This window comes from Gigantopelta aegis, chromosome 10, assembly GCF_016097555.1.
Source record: "Gigantopelta aegis isolate Gae_Host chromosome 10, Gae_host_genome, whole genome shotgun sequence".
Lineage (NCBI taxonomy): Eukaryota > Metazoa > Mollusca > Gastropoda > Neomphalida > Peltospiridae > Gigantopelta > Gigantopelta aegis.
This window is the reverse complement of record NC_054708.1, coordinates 27,404,485-27,427,271: the sequence shown is the minus strand read 5'-3', so window position 1 is coordinate 27,427,271 and position 22,787 is coordinate 27,404,485. Positions and strand designations below refer to the sequence as shown.

Here is a 22,787-nt window from a genome sequence, read left to right as displayed (position 1 = left end):
ATCGTCGCACCCGTTATTTCGTATCAAATTTGGTTGTTTCGTGCCAGAGTTATTCGGACCACGGTTATTTAGTACCATTGCAAATGTTGTCCACTTCAGGTATATCATTCAGCTATGGAATAGTCTCATACTTTGGAATCGTGGTCGTTTTGAACCTAATTTGCTTGATTCCTAAACGAGATGGGTCATTTTAAGTGTGTATAATATGTGCAGTCATTGCATGCTCACAGTCTTCAATTTGGGAATAGTGGTTGTTTTGAACCAGTTTTCGTGGTTTTGCTCTATTTTAAATTAAACTGTATAGCATATATATTTTTAACATTATCCATATGCAAACGTGATCAATTTGAATAATCAATTAAAGTTTGCGTTGTTCCTAAACAGGGAAAGGTCAAAATGTATGTAGCCTATATTTATAATAATTTATCTACCACTTGATATTCTATTTCTGATGTAACCATTATATATATGTACTTTTTATGTTGTTTAATTTGTGCAACTGTATGATTCATATAATACGAAATAATTTAAGCGTATTCTGTTTCTATTGGGTATTTAACGAAAAAAAATAAATATATATATATATATATATATTACTCATGGAGGGTAAATTCAGGGAGGCTTATAGGTTCCATTAGACCAAATCAATTCCTATTGCCGATAATGTTAACGTTTACTAATAAAACTGATATAAGCAGCGTTTCAACACACCCAGGAAGTACAGGAATAGAAAGTGTGGCACCTCACATCTAATCTAGCTGCAAGAAAATGGGGGGTCACGTGTCATTTAAGAGATTTAATTTATGTTTTTAATAGCAACCGTCATTTTTGCTGAAAATTGCAGTTCCATTTTTGGGGGTACCCCACATTAGTTTCAACCTCTGGTATATACTGCATAACAACTGTATAACAAATCAAAGTGTATTTATTTATTGTCAATGGATAATAGTATTTGCACAAATAATCAATGTCACATATTACTACCAATCACACCCACAGCTGCTTTTACTCCGTAAATATTTGATACTATGCAACCTGTAGGACTGTTTCCCAACCATCCATGGGTTCAAATGTCATTGTTGATAGAGTTGTCGATCATTCAAGAACCATAACTCTGGATGAACTCGGTCTAAATCGGTCCTCTATGTAAACCGGACTATTTCGACGGTACGAAGTGAGTCCGGTTTAGACAGAGTCCACTGTATATATATATATATATATATATATATATACATAGTCAAACCTGTCCTAGCGGCCACCTGTACTCAGTAGTCACCTGCCTTAAGCAGCCACTTTTTTCCCTCCCAAACGCAGACGCGGATCCAGGGGGGTCGGGGGGGGGGGGTCGAGGGGGTCTGGACCCCCCCTGCTCGTGACCAACAAGCAGGATTTTGATAACGGGAATATACTTCAAATCCATCTAAAGCTATCTTCAAATATGAAAATTTCCTATCGGGGGGGGGGGGGGGGGGCCTTCAAAGGCTCAAGACTGGACCCGCCCCGTTAAAATTCCTGGATCCGCCCCTGCAAATGATTTACAATGTAAATGCATCTGTAATAAGCGGTCACCTGTCTAACACGGCCAGCAGCCACCTAAATTGCATCCCAAATCGCTAAAATACCTATATTAAGCAGCCACAGTAAAGTTTTACTATTATATAAAATGGGATATTTTAACAACAGCGATAAGGTGCAGCAAATAACCGATCCTCACACCTTCAGGAATACTAGTACCCATTCAGTCCCAACATCTCGACTGTGTATCAATTAAGAAAGTATGACTCTGGCATGCATCTAATTGCCTCTGGGCAGGCTACGCTTGACAGCTGTCGGTTCACTTACTATGACAATACACCACATGAAGTAGGAATTAAATAATTAAATGGAAAAAGAAAACAAACTGTTAAGAACGGTTAATTTAATACATTCCATTTGCATTATTTCTGAAGGAGACGACATGTCAAAAGTTGATTTATAGTCAAATGTGAAGCACACATCCGTTGATTAGCAGTACAGACGGTAAAACAAGAAACAACAAATATTTTAAAGACTATATGTGGCAACCTGTACTCAGCGGCCACCTGTCTTAAGTGGTCATTTTACCTACTCCCTTGTGTAACCACTTAAAACAGGTTTGACTATATATATATATATATATATATATATACATATACAGTAGAATCTCATTGGCTCGAACACTGTCGGTGCATCAAAGTCTGTTCGACCCATCGGGTAGTTCGAACTATGCATTTGGCCGTTGTCGGGTGCTTCTCTAACACAAAAACCAATCGGAATACCTCGCGTATTTCTGTAAAACTGGCTTGGGCGAGATGGTCCGATTGACTCATGAGTAACAAAGTTGCCATCAAATGTCGGATGAGATACATATTTGTAACTATTATTTATCACCGTTAAATAAACAAATAACAAACACACTGGCAGTTTGTATTTATAAATATTTATTAATTTAAAAAATCGTTCTTTATTATGCTGTTGTAGAATCTTTTGCGACATATTTACAACGTTGAGAAAAAATGAAAGTGCATGAAGCAGAGGCGGAGGCCCTTTAGCCTACCTGTTATTGTTGCAATCACTACATTACATTGATATCTCGTGTATTTCAAGTTAAAAGCAAAATATGCCGACGCTCATGCGTAAAATGATTAAAGTAAACCGGCGAGGCCTGCCTAGGCTCACTAATTGATTGGTGTTACATGCAAGGTTCATTCAGCTAACGATTATCGTAGTACAATTGTCTGTACTAGAAAGATAATTACCGACAGGTGCTAAATAAACAACATGATAAGCCGGCATATGATCTAGGCTTTATTCGTTCCACTTCCGAATTTATAATAACTTACTCTGTGACTGACGTGAAAGGGTCGATGAAAAATTTGTACATAAATAATTTTTTGTATTTCTTCGGATAGACTTAGTCGTTCGAGCTAAATATGTTTAATTTTACAGTTCGGACCAATAAACTGGTTCGAGAGAAAGCTTCTGTTCGACCCAACGGGTATTCGACCAATCAGCACCAAAATAAAAGGGTTTAATAGAACAAAAAATCGGGACATTGTGCTCGGTTCGAGAATACCAGTAGGTTCGACCGTTGGGCGTTCGAGCCAATGAGATTCTACTGTATATATATATATATATATATATATATATATGCACACACACATCTTTTTTTAATAACAAAAAATTAAGGACACTTGATAAGTGCTCAACATCATGTAGCAAACGAAAACAAGACCCAAACTTTGACTGACAAATCAATAAATGTTGAAATACTCTCGTAAATACTAAGTTTTTTCACATTTTAAAAATATAGATGTACAAAATTCAAGTGACATCGCGCAAGTGTTTAACAGAACAATCTATTCAGAACAAACTGCGGATTTAATTAAAGAACAAAATATGTATATCACAAATTAAATTAGTCAGTCAGAAAAAGACGGATCTTTTTTTAAATTGTCCGTCAAATTTTTTACTCACATTTGGCGACCAGGCGAGTACTTTCTGCAGCCCTGATATATATATACATACAGTTTGTTTTACAGTCTTATATAAAAATATTTCAGGATTTTTCTAGCACTAATTAGTTTAGATTATAACAATCTAATTAAAATTAGCTCCACTATTACATGTGGATCTAATACCAGCCAGTTGGAGCTTATGTCCACCAATCAAAACCTTACTTGCAGAATCCTGCCAGTGATTTAAAACTAACAACACTGTGTAGTCCCCAATGTCCAGGTAACATTTCGTCTGTAAATAATAATTTAAATATTGACCAATCACACTTCACCTTTTATAACGTTATTTGGGAGCATACAAATTCTAAAAATATCGGGCGAGTCTATTTCAGTGGCCGCAGTACAGCGAACCATACCAATACGTATGGGGTGGGTTATCAGTCTTCAATTTTACATTAAAAATTATTTATTTATTTATAAATAAAAAAACCTAAATCAGTCTTCAGTTTTACATTACAAATTATTTATTTTATAAAATAAAACATGTCGTATACCCTCAGGATAATTCGGAATGTTTTCAAATTATTTTTAAATCACTGGCATGATTCTGCAAGTAAGGTTTTGATTGGTGGACATGAGCTTCAACTGGCTGGTGTTAGATCCACATGTAATAATGGAGCTAATTTTAATTAGATTGAGATTATAATATAGCCATATATCTGATGCTCAAACTGGTGACCAACTTTGACTACTCTTAATCAAGTGCCAAGAACATCAAGCTTGAACCAAAAATGAATAAAGAAGGAATGATTAACGACATACTCAACACATTTTTAAATTATGGTTATATGGCATCGAAAATATGGATAAGGACCACAGAGATAATGAGAAAAAAAAACTCTTTTCCGCCACACAATGGGCTACCCATTTTGATTAGCAGCAAGGGATCTTTTATATGTAGTATCACATAGAATGGACAGTAACTACTATGGACTTTGTTACACCAGTTGTGAAGCTCTGGCCAGAACAAGAAATAACCAAATGGGCCCACTGATGGGAATTGATCCTAGACCAACCACGCATCAGGAGAGTACTTTGCCACTGGGCTACATTCTGCCATTTATTTGATAAAAGCATAGAAATAAACTGAAATAAATCAACTGTTGACTAGTTTTCATTGAAAAGACTAGATGTAAAATATGTAAATAGAGAATAATACATGAGTTACCATTAAGATACCATTTATAATTTTAGAAGTTATTTTGAAAAGTATCTAACGAGCAAATGCAAGTTGAATACATTTTTAAACAAGTTGCAAGATCAATGACATCTAATGGATACGAGTTGAGTATTCTGTTTGTAACATATCCTCCAGAATTTAAATGTCTTTTTCAATCAAAACTTTAGCTGGCGTGCTAAAGGTTAACTATGCTTACAGTTAACTTGTGCCTCACAGAGCAATCAGTTTCAGGTTAACTTGTACATCACAGAGCAATCAAATTCTTAATTCACTGGATGGTATAGCTTTGGCATTTAGGTCATCACCATGGTGCAACCAATCAGATGTCTTTAAATAAGTATCACACATCCACTGGAGATCGATGTGCGATACCACAAATCTCACACGATATCTAACATGTGCGTCAGACACATATTTTCACACCTGATCATAACTGACTGGTATCAAAATCAAACATCAAACACTGTTTTTGTCTGCCACTCTGCACAATATTCAGAGGTTGATCAATGGCTACAGTTCTCACAGTGCATGTGTCATCTGCCCGACAGATAAACAACTGCAGTACCAGCATGACCGACATTTGTGTCAAACCATTTGTCTGAGGAATAATGAACTCTGTTATCGTCTGCTGGTAACTCGTTTTCAAACGGCCTTTCAGAGTCTTCATGGGAGTTTCAGCAGGATCTGTAATTAAACCACAGAGACTCAGTTACAACTTGAACAATGTCGACTATTGAAATTAAGAAATTTAGTATAAAAATTGTCTAAAAGATTCATTTGGTGCAGCATTAGTTTTTATCCCGCAGTCACTGTATACATTGGCAAGATATGATGACTAGATAAATCTCTATATTTTCAGTCACTGACCAAAAATATAGGTCACGTGACATAAGCCCAAATCGACACGAGTATTTCAGACTAGATTTTCAATAAACATACTTTTTAAATAATTTTTTAAGTACAGTAAATACAAATAACTTTTAGTTTTGAGTACAGCTCAGATTATGGGTACACTGAGTGTATGTTGAACAAAAAATCAATTTTCAAAGGATATGTAATTTTTTTCAAAGTTGCTTTTACAACTATGTCCAGGAAAGACTTTATAGAACGTAGTAGGAGTAAAGTTTGCTATGTTTGGTTTGCACCAAGTTCAGGAAAAAGCAAAAACGACAGTAATAGTGGGTAAAACCATGGCCATTTTGTTACATCGTAACAACTACAAGTTTTGATCAACAAATGCCCCACATATAAAATCAATATACAGACCACAACTACCAGCTAACATAAGATACATACTCTTGTTATTTTCTCATTAAATTGTTTCCATGTATATTTAAGTAAATTGCATGATTTTACTGGCGATAAATCTACATTCCGCTCATAAACATTAGTGTCTTATTTACATTAATGCTAGACAATGCATGTATCTACTGCAACGTGGCTTAATATGTACACTTTAGTGCTGTACACAGGAAAAACTGAGATTTGTGATTGTAAAATTACGTAATTTATGGTCATATATATCACTCGCAAATGATTGGTGTCCTGTGCATTATGAGCCAAAGAACAGGCGCTGCAACTTTGGGTAAAATTGTGATATGTTGTAAATTTGTTTAATACATCCCACAAGTTGTTTACTAAAAGCAACGTGTCATTGGTTTGTGCCAATCATGTTGTGATTTACAAAGAGAGCTTGATCTGCATTCGTGTCTGTTGGTTTTGACAGGTGTTACGAGAGGAAGACAATTTGATCCAGGGACGTTTTTCTTCAATTTGGTTGATAACCGAGCATTGCACACGAATGGAAGGTTAGTATTTCTTTTGTTAATGTTTATTCTTTTTACTTAGACACTTTGTGATAAATTTTATGACGATAAATGCATTTTTGATGGTCATTCTCTCACCACTAGAATTGCATCTTCGTTATGAGCAGAAGCGATAGTTCGCATATGACATGTCTAATTAATTAAACCAGCTTTATGTTGGTGCACATTAATGAAATAGTGCTTGAAATATGTTTAATTTTTGTAATAAATAAGCAAATTTTAACCCAATTGTAACTCATGGTATTCTGCTCATAACACAGACACCTATTTTATTTTTATTTTTGGAGTCTTTGTTATGAGCTGAAGTGATTGTTTGCAAATCAATGTGCCTAATTAATTAAACCAGCTTTATGTTGGTGCACATTAATGAAATAGTGCTTGAAATATATGTTTAATTTTTGTAATAAATAAGCAAATTTTAACCCAATTGTAACTCATGGTATTCTGCTCATAACACAGACACCCATTTTATTTTTATTTTTGGAGTCTTTGTTATGAGCTGAAGTGATTGTTTGCAAATCAATGTGCCTAATTACTAAACCAGCTCTATGTTGGTGCACATTAATGAAATAGTGCTTGAAATATATCTGCTTAATTTTTGTAAAAAAAAGAAGTAAATTTTAACTCAATTTCAACTCATGGCATTCTGCTCATAACACACTCCATTTAAAAAAAAAAATGTATTTGTTTAAAAGTACAAGAGTACAAAGCTTAGAAAAAAGCCTTTTATGTTGTCTTTTGAAATATTTTGAACTTTTAATTATCACCAATGTGATAGATCCACATCCTTTTATACTACAGATTCAAAGTGAGGTTGAATGTATTGTATAGTAACACCTTGCACCTGTGTGACCCACCTGTGTCTACCTTTAGAATTTTTATTGCCCCTAATTGCCACCTGTTCTAAAAGGTGTGTTAACAAGACTAGCCACTTTGTTCTTTGTAGTCTTTGATGGTGAAACAAAAAAGGGTTAAAGTTCTTTTATTTTGTGTTTGATGTACTTCTATTTGGTAATCAAAATCTTTGAACAAAAAAGTTTGAAGCAGATGTCTGAACAGTCTTTTGAGGATTATTTTAGTTTGAGTCATGGCCAAAAAAAAGTAACAGTTCTGTAAATAATAAAAATCCATCTTTTCTTTGGCTATTTATGTAGACATTTTCATAACCATAGCAACCACACACTTAAAAAAAAAATGCTACAAAAAATATTTACATAGTTGTTTATAAACATAACTTTTAGGTATCATTTTATGTTAACCATTTAAAGTGTTTGTGTTTTTACATTTTAACACTTTATTACAAGGAACCTGGAAATAAAATACAATTAGACCAAATTAAATAATATGTGTGGCTCAGGTTACCTGACCGATCCTATCCCCCTCACCCCCGTTTGCCATTTTTGCCAAAAAAACCCTTTATGGAATGTACAAAATAGATTTAAATTTTGGATTAAATTACTTAGTTATTTAAACCTCATGAAAATTTATCTGGATGTTGACAACAAACCTTGTATGTTAAACAACAGAAGCAACAGCACAAACATGAAACAAATGTGGAGTTTTTTCTGTTTACAATCTATACTGGAAATCAACATTAAAGCATGACCCTTAAATTTTGTCAGTACATTCTACAAGCTTGTTATATAATGTGACATTTTCATATTTTGCAGGTTGAAGCTGTTGATGACAATGGAACAGAGCTGCGTTTCCTGAGTAAAATGGGGCAGCACTATGTCATGTCTGATGTATTTTTTTTTTTAATGAGATCCTGGACATTATGCCTGTTCCAAGGATTGATGGGCGAGGACGCCATTTCTTTTAAAGACACAAATTGCCTACATGATTTCTGTTTAGATTGGATCCCAATGATCAAATTACAAGTTTTATTCCAGTGATTGCCAACTATTTTTTCCTCATATTTCGTTTATTGGGGGTTTTTCCCAATCATTAAAGTAAGATGTTATAACTTAACACTAACTGAGAGGCAATATTATCCTGCTGAGTTTATTTACAGAGCTTCTACTTCCAATCTTTTATATTCATTATAAAAGTGAACTCGAAATATTACAAAGATTGAGGTTTTTGTAAACATATTTTACCGGTTTTCTGTGTCACAAGTCTATAGCATATAGCATATACATTGTATATTTTTTTTAATTATTACTCAAGACAAGCTATCACATCCCAGGAATGATTAAGTCATGCTGTCAATTGGGGTCATCTGTATGATTTGCAGTGTTTTTATGATGTATTTTGGAATAATAATTGTCTGTGTTATGCGCAGAAGGTGGTTTGAAATAGTCTTTCTACTTCAATGTGTGCTATTGATTTTGGGTTATCATAAATGATGAATAAATCTATTTCCATGTACCATATTGTGTTCATTGTTGTATATGTCCAATGGTGTTAGTTTTCTGTACCTCGAAAATGTTTTTTTTTAATCTGCTGCTCATAACGGTGTCTATTTTAGTGTCACTTTTAAACTTTAAGTTTATACACAATTTAGTGTTTTTTTTGTGTCTTCACACAGTCTTCCACTTATTCATGTTTGTTTTTGGGTTTAATTGTGAAATGACCTTATTTATTGTCAGTTACTATGCATCACAAGACACCGTATTATGAGCAGAAGATATGCATGTCTCGTTACGAAATGCTCTGTCAAGGGCAAAATTCTTATGTTCTTGATCTGCAAGTTATAAATCTACATAGTTTAGATAGTCAGTAAATTAGTGTCATTTCACATGATTTGTGCAGTTTGATATTTGACCTAGGTGTAACAGTTTCTGTACCCATGATCTGAGTTGTACTCTTTTGCGATAACAATACAAAACTTGTATATTTGTTTATGAATTAAGAGTTTAGAAACACTTTTTGAATGTGACAGAATGTAGCTAGCGTCTTACAAAAAATGTATCTTGTATAAGGTCATACGGCAAAATCCTTGCTAGGTATGCGAACACAAAAATGGAATAAATAATGATTTCCCTGACTATTCCTGTAGGATTCCAGGATAAAATAAATAACTGGTTACTGTCTTAAGGTATCGGCTTTATCCTGCTCAGGTCGAATGGTGAATGCAGCTCAATAGAGCTTCACTGCATTTGCCATTCTAACTTTCGCAAGGTAAAGCCGATATGTTAAGACAGTAACCAGTTATTCCCTATATATCTGATTATTTTGAGAACATAAAATTAAATAAAATAAAACATTCTATTACCAGAAGGCTTACCTGAAAAAAACTATGTCGGGAATTTTTTGCAGTCCTACGTTAAAAAACAATTTTGCTGAAATTTCTTCAAAACCTATCTCAACGATATTCTAAGATTTAGTTGCAAACTAATATTTCAGATGTCTGGTGCAGACCCAAATGAAATACATTTTCAGGAATTTGGTGAAAACCTATGAAAAATTACATCTGACATTTGAATTTCTTCAGTTACACACTAACCAAAATCCACAATTTTCCAGACATTTTGTGCAGACTTACCTGAAATAAAAAATTTCCAGGAATTATGTGCAAAATTATTGGAAGAAATAATATTCTAAATTTTTTATTGTCCACTTTTCTAAAACAACTAGGGCCAACTTTATGAAGCCTATTTTCCTTAAATGTAGGTGTTTAAGGATAAATAAAACAGCCACACGCATGCAAGTCAGTTACTGGCTTTGTTAATTTGGTATTCATAAATTCTGTGCAGACCTACATAAAACCCAAGTTTTCCCAGAATTATGGTGCAAAGCCACATGAAATGATAATTTTCTAGGAAATTGCAGCAAACCTACCTGAAACAATTATTTTCCAGGAATTTGGTGCCTCGTCATTGAGGTGTTCCCCATTCAGCTGAATGGTGAGTTCAACTTGAACCTCACATCTAGAATTGATGCTCACTGGCTCGAGAACACGATCGGGAATTACAGCAGACTCGGAAGAAGCTGGAGCTTTCTGGTGTTTAGTAGCACTTGGAAATATTATTGGAAGCTGAAACAATTAATGAAATTATTGTCACATATATATTTTTATAATTTGGAACAGTGTATATAATCAACAAAAAACTTAATAGTAACAAAACAGATAATACACACTGTCACAAATATGTGTGCTAAATAATGATTAAAAAATACTAATACTAATAAAAAAATAAAATAATAATAATAAATAAATAAATAAATAGATGGACAGATAGATAGATATCGTAAATCATAAAATATTAGTGATCTTAAAATTTAGTGAAATCCAAAGAAGAGACATTAGTGACAAATTTTAGCGAGGTCGTCCTATTAAACACCAAAAAAACCCACTTAAGTTGTAGGATCAACTGAAATAATACTTTTAACCAATTTTGAAGTTATACAATTTAAATTTAGTGGAAAATTGCAATAATTTGCAAACTAACTATTGTTTTCTATTAATAACATGTAATCAAGGTGTGTTCACTGATAAAACATTTGCACACACGTTTTTTTTTTATTGTACATGTACCTCTATTTAAATTTAGCATCATGAAATCTTGGTCTTTTGAATGGCCTTTTTAAATTCGCTAAAAGTTTTTGCTTGCTAACATTTCTTGATTTATAGTAGACAGACAGACACCCAGAGAAAAAAACAGACTGACAGACAGACAGACAAATAGATAGATGGATAACAGGCCCATAGCTAGGGGGGATCGGGGGGATTCCCCCCGCAGGACTGAGAGTTCCACTCAAGTGAACAAACAAAAATTGGACTTTACATATAAAAGTCCTTGTCCCCAAATGATAATGTAGCCGGGTTTGCTACCCGACGGACCCCTCAATCACCAAATCAATCATAGCGGTATGGTTAAATAATAACAATGTATCAATGCTTTAGCACCATCGGGCGACTACATACATAGATACTTACATGCATGCTTCTATGTTTGGCACTCCAAACGATTCATTATGACCAAGATATCGATGTCAACGAGGTTGCAACATTATTCGCCCAACAGCACCCGAGGAAAATGCAACTTGACTCTGTATTTATACAATGAAATGGTATGATCTTATGCAAGTTAGGGAGCGGGACCTAACAAGAACGTCTGTCTGAGGTTCCATTTGCTGAAGGTTCGATCCTCCTCAGTGGGCCTGTTTGATTATTTCCTGTCCCAACCAGTGATCTGTAACTGGTCCATCAAAGGACGCCGTGTGTACTATCCTGTTTGTGTGATGTGGGAAATGCACATAAAGATCCCTTCCTGTTATTTGGAAAGAGTTAACGTATTATTCTCGAGTGTAACCGGCGTCATCACATTGTTTGCAAAGGGGTCCATATATATATATATATATAAAATTCTGGAGACCCACCCCCACCCCCGTCTAAGGCTCCACGCCTTCAGCGCTCGTGGTTGATGAGTCCGCCTACATGAAATTTCGATCCCCCTCGCTAAACATGCTGGCTACGGGCCTGGATGAATAGATAAGATTGTTTTATTGTTAGAAATATCAGTTGTAAAATCTGTATCTTATTACTAGTAATTGCATCAGTTCCATCATTGTAGTCCGAGTGCTGTAGAGATCAAGTTACAGGACTTAATGCTGATAGGTACTGAATTTGCATCCCAGCACCGGCTCCCACCCCAAGTAAGTTTTAATTGCTCAGGATGGAGTAGCAACTAACCATTAACCCACTGTCCAGGAACTGTAGTCCAGATACGTGAGGTGTGTGCCCAGCACAGCATGCTTGAAGATTAATCAGATATACATGTATTCATAAACAAGAATTCTGTGGAATTAAATGTCTCGCCTACCATAAACCTTTTTGATGTGCTGTGACCATTTCGTTCTAGATATTGATGCAACCTGAAATATATTTAGTTAAATAGTTTATTATATTATCAAGTATATTTGTGTTGTTTTACAAGTCAGATTGATGAAAGAGAAGCGCCTTGCTGTTAATTAGCGCATTTGTTTACACTGTGCATTGAGGAGTTGGACGGAGCTGACGTCACTTCGCCCGAAGCTATACCACTGGACGTCACCAAAATGAAACAAAATGGCTGCCCCCAGTTAGCAGGAATAATCATGGGTTTTTTTATTAACTCTAAAATTATGCGTTTTTCTTTTGTTAAAGTGTCAGTATGTGTCGATGGTCCGGGTATGCATCTTTCCAACACAAGGCTCTTGTTTGAGTTGACCCTACTTTTAAACTTTAATGCAAAAGTTGATGTCACTGCAACCACTGCTGGGAAAGTAATACATAATAATCTTGACTTTTTACTAATTAAATAAAATTGTATTTGGTGAAGGAAGGAAATGTTTTATTTAACAACGCACTCAACACAATTTATTTACGGTTTTGTATGGCATCGGACATATGGTTAAGGACCACACAGATATTGAGGGAGGAAACCCGTTGTCGCCACTTCATGGGCTGCTCTTTTCAGTGCACAGCAAGGGATCTTTTATATGCACCATCCCATAGACAGGATAGCACATACCACGGACTTTGATGTACCAGTTGTGTTGCACTGGCTGGAGTGAGAAACAGCCCAATGGGCCCACTGATCGATCCCAACCTGACCACACGTCAAGCAAACACTTTACCACTGTGCTACATGTCGCCCCTATTTGGTCAATGACAGCTCACTGTATACGTAGTCATTTATAGAAATAATTATCTTCTTACCTCTTTCAGTGTGTGTGCAGTGAGACTTAACACTTTAATGGAGTGGTTGTTGGTGTCTGCAATGTAGGCGAGCTGCTTTCTTTGATTGACACAAACTCCACCCGGCTCATTCAGCTTCACCTCCAAGTGGTTGTCACTCAAGTGGTTACCTGGCAACCCACAACCAATCACAGTGGTGCACACTTTGGTTTTCAGATCAACAGATTTAATCTACATGTATGTAAAAAAGGAAAACAAAAAATTACAAACATTTTATTAGATAATTTGTAATTTAATAACTAGATGTTAGTCTTTTAGGGGAGATATTCTGAATTTATACAAGTATTAGTGTATTCTTTTATTATAAATTTAAAGTTTTAGTGGTAAAACAATATTCTGTGTTGCATAATTCAACAAAAAGCCATGCCTCAGCCCTTGAAATTCGGACAAGTTTGCTACGGCAGTTAAGTGCCATCGCAAATACATTTTGCAACAGCACTACGCCAGCAATTTTAAAGAAAAGATTAATGCTGTTAAAATTATTTATCTATGATCCACTGCAGTAATATGCTAAAACATGACATCTCATCTTTACTTTAGTATGCTTCTGTACTGGGATAAACCGATTTATATTAATTGACGAAACATTTGGCCACACTAGATTATAAATGCTTTTTACTTGGATCCGTAATTGGACAGAGTTCAGAGAAAAATGACTCCAGACATTTCACTACTCTGAGATTTGCGACGGCAATGAAATGCTGTTAGAAATCAACTTTGCGATAGCTTTTGCGACGGCATTGCTGATTGCTGCCGCGAATTTCAAGGACTGATGCCTATATATGTTGTCAATAGAAACTGTTTGACAGAAGACAGGCCCAAAATTCAAATGCATAGTCGAAGGCACCACTGGATCAATTTTTACAGCATTAGGTTATAAGTCTTGACATGCTAGAGGAAGTGAAAGGGGGTGGGGGAGGGCTTGGGTATACATGTATGTACCAACATTCGGAAAAGTTTGAACAATGAATGGCATGAAATATAACTTTAAACATTTGAGACATACAATGTTCGATACTGTGGAGTTATTTTTTCAAATATACTTTTACAAAAAATCTAAAGCACAACTACAAATTTTCATTTTCATTTTTATCTAGACTGTTTGATAATATAATTTAGCACGCACCTTATTGTTGTAAGAATCTGCTACGATTAGATGACCTCCCTCAGTGACCAGAGCCACACCCAGTGGATGTTGTAACCTGGCTTCCACACCAACTCCATCCTGGTCTCCAAATGCAAACAAATTCTGAAAGCAAGCAAGAAACAAAACAAATTACACTAAATTCTATTGTGATATACCCAACATAGGCTACGGTATTCTATTTTCAAATTCAATGACATTCTAGGCCTGGAAAACGACATTTTCAAATTCCATGACGTTCCAGACCTGGAAAATGACATTTAAAAATTTCAGGATTCTCCCCTGACCCGTATGAACCCTGGCAATGTTTACCCGAGGGTCTCGCTCTCCTCCAACCAAAGCCTTCACCATTCCGTCCTTCAGTGAGATCTGTCGCACGCTGGAACTCTCGGCATCGGCGATGTATAGCATGTTGAGATTCCCCCTGGGCGACAGCGCAAGCCCAGACGGCTGTGCAAATGCTGCTTTCTGTGGGTAACTGTTGTTTCGATTCTCCTCATTACCAGAACCAGCAAACCGGACGCAAGTCTTAGCTTTGAACTGTCTGGAAAGAAAAAGAAACTGAGTGAATAACACAAAGGTCAGATGAGTTTAACAACTTCTCAGCCCATTGGGAATGGAGTGGAGCTCTTGGAGTAGTTGGTCAACACAGCCTCCGAAATACAGATCATCACGTGATGTCAACTTAGTACCTTACAGATAATAATAAGAAAGTAAATGCCCAGTTTAATTATTAAAAAAGATGCCACAGATTAATGTTGTGAAACGTTTTACAGCGACACTGGTGATTGTTTCTTAGTTCTTTGCACTGTGTTTTTATTTAACTTTTGAATTTTTATATTGATGTAGTTCATCATTTACTGTTTACATTTGCCACAGTTTGACACCCAATAGCCGATGTTTTTTTCATGCTGGGGTGTCGTTCAACATTCATCCATTCATTCACTGGGGGCGGGACATAGCCCAGTGGTAAAGCATTCGCTTGATGCGCAGTCGCTCTAGGATCGATCCCCGTCGGCAGACCCACTGGGCTATTTCTCGTTCTAGCCAGTGCTCCACAACTGGTGTAACAAAGGCTGTGGTATGTACTAACCTGTCTGTGGGATGGTGCATATAAAAGATCCCTTGCTGCTAATCGAAAAGAGTAGCCCATGAAGTGGCGACAGTGGGTTTCCTCTCTCAATATCTGTGGTTCTTAACCATATGTCTGACGCCATATAACCATAAATAAAACGTGTTGAGTGTGTAGTTAAATAAAACATTTCCTTCCTTCATTCATTCATTCATTCACTTGTGATTGCTGTCGCAACTTTCAAGGGCTGATTTACAATGTTAAGAGAAGGAAACCATTTTGGCCACACAAGTAAGTTTCCATTTGTCTTACTGCTACAGTATTTAGCGTATAGTCCTTAAATTCCCACATTTTTCTTACTATGGTATTTGGACTACAAGTTATTTATTTCTGAACTAATTATTTTCTAAATTCCACACAAAAATAGTGGGTTGTTTTTCTTATTTCCAAAACACTTTTACCTTCCTTCTTACATCAAATCAGCGTGAAATTATTTACAAAAAACAATGCTGATGAAGGCTGGGATGGAATATGAGTTTGGCATACGAATGGTGTAACAATTTGAATTTTTGGGAAAATCAGTTATGAAAAAACAAATAAAGGTTATAATACCTGCAAACTTTTTCATTCCTACAGCACAGACATTAATTCTAGAATCTTACTTTTGATGTAAGCTTTTTTTTAAAGGCAAATTAAAACAAATTAATTTTCTACTGAATGGTAATTTCTTTTAATACTGAAATTTGTAATGCATATACATGTATTAAAGAACCTAAATATTTCCTAAACAAGTAAAATTATTTTCTACTGAGTGTAATTTCTGTATCTACATGTACCTAAAATACTGATGACCCAAGTATTACATAATTATAGGATATTAAACAAGCTTCCATTTCATATCATGTTTATATAACTGAGTGAAATAATTTTATTTAACAAGGGACATTAACATGATAGAAAATGGTGGCAAGTTTAATATCCTATTTATTACCCACAATCATTCTTAATTTATCTCACTCAACTCATTTGGTTAACATTCTTGTAAGTTTGTAGTGCACCAGTCGATGACATCAAAGTGTTAATTGTGTCCCACTTGGTGTAACGCCAAGTGGGATACATCACTTTGATATGTACCAAGATATTTTTAACCATATGTGTAATAATTACATGTATTATTTTTGTTCACTATGATATGCAAGCAACTGCATGAACCGGTGGAGAAAAAACACTGCACCATCAATATAATGTATTAACAAATGTATCACTTAGTTAAAATGACCAATTATTAACATTAAAACTCACTGGTTTTTGTACCAAGTAACATCTTTGAAGAAATACACCCAGATCTGGTGACTTCCAGCCATAGCAATGTAGAGAACATCAGGCTCTTCTGAATCTGTATGACAGAAATAAACAAGACACTTGGTTCAAACAAGCATTCTCAGAGTACTGCTCAAACAAAATACACGTTCCCTATCAAAAGGTCTACATTTTAACTTATTTGGTGCTTATATCCAATTAAGGTTCAAGCATGCTGTCCTGGGCACACACCTCAGCTATCTGGGCTGTCTGTCCAGGACAGTGGGTTAGTTGAACTAGTTGTTAGTGAGAGAGAAGTGGGTGTAGTGGTCTTACACCTACCCACCGAGTCGTTAAAACTCGCTCTGGATAGGAGCTGGTACCGGGCCGCAAACTCTGTACCTACCAGCCTTATGTCCGATGGCTTAACCACGACACTACCGAGGCCGGTCATCAGCGCCATCATTTCATTTACACTCACTTTCGTGTTTATATCCAATTAAGGTTCAAGCACGCTGTCCTGGGCACACACCTCAGCTGTATGGGTTGTCTGTCAAGGACAGTGCGTTAGACAGAAGAGGGTGTAGTGGTCTTACACCTACCCACTGAGTCGTTAAAACTCGCTCTGGGTGGCAGCCGGTCCCGGGCTGCGAACCCTGTACCTACCAGCCTTACATGTGTATGTCCGATGGCTTAACCATGACACCACCGAGGCCGGTGGCACCAACAAAATTTCTCCCAAGTTCAAGGGCTATAACTCTTTCAAAAATGGGTAAATCCCCATGCAACTCAAACTTGATCTGTAGCTGTACATGATAAAACTGTGTACACAATTTTAGCTCCATGTCTTGTGAAAAAAAGTCTGAAAAATTATATGTGGGACAAATGAACAGACAGAAAGATGGACATTAAACCTATAATACCCTCCAGTTGGACAAGAAGGGGACTGATAATAACAATCATAATTGCTAAGTTAAAAGTTGGTTTTATTTAACGAGACCACTTGAGTACATTGATTTTAAGTCACAAACTTCAGGATCATCAGGTCATAATTCAGTAAGCAAATGTCATGTAATTCATGTCGCCAAACAATTGGTTACCTAGGTGACTCACGCAGACAGAGTTCCAGTAACTTAAGAGTTTGAAATATTGTCCCATCCATTTGCTAATTCAACAACCTCATCTATTTGGTTAAAAATTCCATTTGTTTGCTACAGTAAACTGTAAATTCAGCTGACCACTGAAAAATTTAATTTTCCAAATTATTACAAAGACTTTCTAATCAGAAAAAATCCTAAACCAGGGCACTCACCAAATTCGCCAACAATTTGATGAAATAATTTCATGTAATATCGACATAAAAAAAAAAATAGCAAGTGATTTCTGCAATTTTTAATAGACAATTTGGCGAAATGTTTTGCCCACCCAGAGCTAGCCCTGCTAAACATAGGCCTTGGCCTTTGTTTTAAAGATAATTGAGAAACTCAACTCACGTGGCGATGTTCCTATGACAAGATCCCAGGGCGATGAAATCTCCTGACAAGTTCCAGTCTTACCACCCTCCGTGTCATAACCCTGACATCCTGTACCAACTATCGTGTCCACTCTTTGTTCAACAAGGTCAATCTAAAAGCACAATCATAAGAGTCATCACAAACACTCTTTTAATATCAACACCACCATGATTTGCACCATGAGCAAAATCAAGGTAAATGGAAAACCACTCTCATGAAATTAGTTACCTGAAATTGTGCTAGGCAAGAAATCACATGAAGTCTCAAATAAATTTATTTTTTAATTTTATTAGATGCTACACATGATATATGATCAATTTGCCACTCTTCTAAAACTTCAACAACCTCATTTTATTTTCAAATGTAATGAACACCCTGTAATAAACAAACAAATATATATATGTTGCAGGTTACACAATTGAGCTAACTGTATAACAAAAAAAGTAAAGTTTGTTTTATTTAACGACGCCACTAGAGCACATTGATTTTTTATCTTATCATCGGCTATTAGACATCAAACATATGGTCATTCTGACACTGTTTTTTTCAGAGGAAACCCGCTGTTGCCACATAGGCTACTCTTTTACGACAGGCAGCAAGGGATTTTTTATTTGCATTTCCCTCAGGCAGGATAGCACAAACCATGGCCTTTGTTGAACCAGTTATGGATCACTGGTCGGTGCAAGTGGTTTACACCTACCCATTGAGCCTTGCGGAGCACTCACTCAGGGTTTGGAGTCGGTATCTGGATTAAAAATCCCATGCCTCGACTGGGATCTGAACCCAGTACCTACCAGCCTGTAAACAATGTTGATGAAGGCTGGGATGGAATATAAGTTTGGCATACGAATGGTGTAACAATTTTAATTTTTGGGAAAATCACTTACGAAAAAAAAAATAAAGGTTATAATACCTGCGAACTTTTCCATTCCTACAGCACAGACATTAATTCAAGAATCTTACTTTTGATGCAAGCTTTTTTTTTTTAAAAGAAAATTAAATAATTAAATTTTCTACTGAATGGTAATTTCTTTTAATACTGAAAATTTTAATGCATGTACATGTATTAAAGAACCTAAATATTTCCTAAACAAGTAAAATTATTTTCTACTGAGTGTAATTTCCGTATCTACATGTACCTAAAATACTGATGACCCAAGTATTACATAATTATAGGATATTAAACAAGCTTCCATTTCATATCATGTTTATATAACTGAGTGAAATAATTTTATTTAACAAGGGACATAAACATGATACAAAATGGTGGTCAGTTTAATATCCTATTTATTACCCATAATCATTCTTAATTTATATCACTCAACTCATTTGGTTAATGTTCTTGTAAGGTTGTAGTGCACCAGTCAATGACATCAAAGTGGTAATTGTGTCCCACTTGGTGTCGCAGAATGGGTCCCCATTCAATTAAGATCTTTGTTGAACCAGTTATGGATCACTGGTCGGTGCAAATGGTTTACACCTACCCATTGAGCCTTGTGGAGCACTCACTCAGTGGTTGGAGTCGGTATCTGGATTAAAAATCCCATGCCTTGACTGGGATCCGAACCCAGTACCTACCAGCCTGTAGACCGATGGCCTAACCACGATACCACCGAGGCCGGTTGCTAACTGTACAACAGCACTGATACATGCACGTACTTCATGTCATAACTGATGGTTGTACATGTACCTCAGTTTCCTATATGGCTGTTCTGAACACAGATACTGACATAACAGAAATGTTAAACCTTACTCGTCTTATTGCATGGTTGTCTGTGTCTGCTACAAATATAAGACTCCCCAGTGAAGCTGTGCCTTGAGGAGATGAAAACCTGGCTTCCTGGAAATGTCCATCACGATAACCTTTCACACCACCAATCTTCTCCTGAAATCACATACGACTCAATATGAAGATACATGTATAGATCTACCTATAATAAGCACGTTACATATATGTACTTGATAAACATATGGATACCTGTACTTTCTTATGGTCAGTCTATGGTGTTGTGAACACAATTACATATAGATATGCATCCTGCATGTCTAATGCCTCAGTCACAAATGCACCGGTCGCCGTGCAGTGGGGGGGGGTAACCATATGGCGTCATCAGGAAAGAATCGTAGGGTTCTCCCAAAAATCTGGTGTGTTTACGGGGACCATACGGGCTGATAAATGTTTTCGGGCCATCAAATCTTAAGATATCGTAAGGGCATTGTAAGTTGACCTTACAACCACCATAAGGTCACCATATGATGCCCGTACATTGTCCCGACATCGTAAGGGCATCATGTGGCCTCCCTGCGATATCTCCAGATACCGCAAAGTCACCTCAAGGCCGCCGCAAGGTCACATCAAGGCCGCAGGGTGCCCTTACAATATGTCTGTGGTGGGTTTGTGATTTAAAAAATTGTACAGTCTTCAAAAAATTATAATTCCACATTAAACGTTCCCGATGACCCTACGATGCCCAAAAACTCAATGATGTCTGTAGGATGTCACTGATGCCCGTGGGATATTCGTAGGATATCATCAAAAACACACATCGTGCAGGCATATTACCCACTTACGATGCATTTGTGACTGAGGCATAACTAAATCCACGATCTTTTACTCTCCATGGATTCTCAAAAAAAAAAAAATTGCATTATACATAGGGCTTCTAGATTATGGTAGCCCCACTCCCAGGGCTAGTCATATTCAATGTTGGGCTAGTAAACAACTACTATTGCCATGCCCGACAGCTAGTGAATTTTTATTTTTGTCAAATGTTGCAGTGAAGTCTATTTTGTAAATATGAATATCCTGCCCTCACCCCAAGCCCCCAATTTTAGTGTTTTAAGCTCTATTCCCTCTTTAGGTGACATATCTGATTATTATTATTATTTAGTAAAATTGTATTAACTTAAAGTAAAGTAGGGCTTATGAATTTTTAATCGTGGCTAGTACATTTTTTTAAATCACTGATCCCATGGCTAGTGGATTTTATAAAAATTCTAGAAGCCCTGATACACTGTACAAAGTCATGTACTTACAAGTAATTTATAAAATTAAATTTAAAGTATTGTCACACTTACATGTACATTGTACATCTACCATTTACATGCTTATATACAGCTCTATAGGTGTACATGTAAGCCATACAATAGTTTCATTGCATGCAAATTACTAGGTGCCCAAGTAGCCTAATTTGAACATTAGGGTTAGGGTTAGAGGTGGAGGATAATTTTAAACTTAGGATAAACACTCTGGAGTGAAAATCTTTTTTATTTTTGGTTTCATGTGGCAAAATGTATATTTCCATACATATATATTTATTTCTACGTAGACATAATATAAGCAAAATAGCAGCCAGTCAGTGAGGTGAGTAAAACTGCTGACGGCTGGAAATAAAACTTATAGCTACTGGTTAAAAACAAAAACACTGTGTAAGCATTGACGTTACCTTGACAACACCATTGTAGGTGACAATCAGGATGCTATGGTTTCCTGTGTTCGATATAACCAAGTCATCACGATCTGTGACTGAAACTTTTCCTGGAAACTGCAATGGAGATATTTCTCTCTTGTCCTTTTCCAAAAACAGGGGAATACTATGAGATTGTATTTCCTTCTTTTCCCTGAAATATTCCAGCGAAACCTCGACAAATTCAAACAAAAGATCCTTGCTTTTCTCTCCAGCAACGGTGAACAAAAACTCTTTATTGGGGGCTACAATTACAAATGTTGGCCAACAGTTAATCTGCAATTGTTGCCACAGCAAAGCTTCTGAATCATTGACGACAGGGTGTTTTATGTCATACCGCAAAAGAGCACTTAAAATATTACTCGTTGACTTTTCACTGAGAAACTTGGCTGAATGGACTCCTATCACAACCAGACCATCCTGAATGGTGTGTTTGTTTTCGAGTTCTTCCAGATGAGGTAACACATGCATGCAGTTAATACAGCAGTACGTAAAGAAATCCAGCACCAACAGTTTTCCCTCAAGATGATTGGACAAGGAGAGAGGTTCCGTCACATTCAGCCAATTAAGATCTGAAGAAAAAATTGTAAATATTAAACCAACACGAAATATAAAAATAAATCCTTCACTTAATTATAAAGATGAATACTTTCAGAAAGCAGAATAAAAAATTAGTTAAACAGAACTTTAAACAATTAAAACTTTTGTGGCAAAATAATAATAAAATGTGGAATACGCACCAAATTATTTCCTCTTGTAGTTGTTTTTTTAAATTAACACATCATGTATCAATGTTCTAAATACTGTTGTTAAATAAAGTATGTTTAAGATATAAAGTTACTTAAATTTGATGACACAGACCTTTAGTTTTATTATTTTGGAGTTCACTCAAAGCATCACAGCATCCTTTGAAATTCAAACAAGTTTGCAACATAGACAGTCAAGTGTCATTACACACGTATGTACAAGCTAATTTTACCATCTATTGTGACAGCAATTTTAAAACGAGTTCATACTGCAAACATATGTATGATCCACTGATATTTCATTAAAATATAAGCTAA

General features: G+C 35.9%; 1 protein-coding gene across 4 annotated transcripts; it reads right to left on the bottom strand.

Moving 5' to 3' along the window:
* Positions 1–4,110: 4,110 nt before the first annotated feature.
* Positions 4,111–22,293, bottom strand: LOC121383014 (NHL repeat-containing protein 2-like). 4 transcript variants are annotated; one of them, XM_041512749.1, is made up of 9 exons: positions 21,703–22,293; positions 20,010–20,141; positions 18,236–18,368; positions 16,746–16,839; positions 14,684–14,915; positions 14,354–14,476; positions 13,189–13,398; positions 10,326–10,521; positions 4,111–5,400 (listed from the first exon to the last, which is right to left on the bottom strand). In XM_041512749.1, the coding sequence occupies exons 1-9, from the start codon at positions 22,192–22,194 to the stop codon at positions 5,144–5,146; spliced, it is 1,869 nt and encodes a 622-aa protein (XP_041368683.1). In that variant the 5' UTR covers positions 22,195–22,293; the 3' UTR covers positions 4,111–5,143. The 4 variants fall into 4 exon arrangements, 3 of the variants coding, with proteins under 3 accessions (XP_041368683.1, XP_041368681.1, XP_041368682.1); XM_041512747.1 differs by lacking the exon at positions 4,111–5,400 and adding an exon at positions 12,311–12,362 and having other exon boundaries at positions 10,352–10,521; positions 21,703–22,289; XR_005959241.1 differs by lacking the exon at positions 4,111–5,400 and adding an exon at positions 11,425–11,537 and having other exon boundaries at positions 10,391–10,521; positions 21,703–22,289.
* Between the last annotated feature and the right edge of the window lie 494 nt (positions 22,294–22,787).

Excerpts from the sequence above, each read along its gene's own strand:
- LOC121383014 (XM_041512749.1), bottom strand. The coding sequence starts at position 22,194 with ATGCATGTGTTACCTCATCTGGAAGAACTCGAAAACAAACACACCATT. Across the intron at positions 18,369-20,009 it reads ACAACCATGCAATAAGACGA|ATTGACCTTGTTGAACAAAG; the intron begins GTAAGGTTTAAC and ends TTGTGCTTTTAG. Across the intron at positions 5,401-10,325 it reads CTGGAAAATAATTGTTTCAG|ATCCTGCTGAAACTCCCATG; the intron begins GTAGGTTTGCTG and ends GTTTAATTACAG.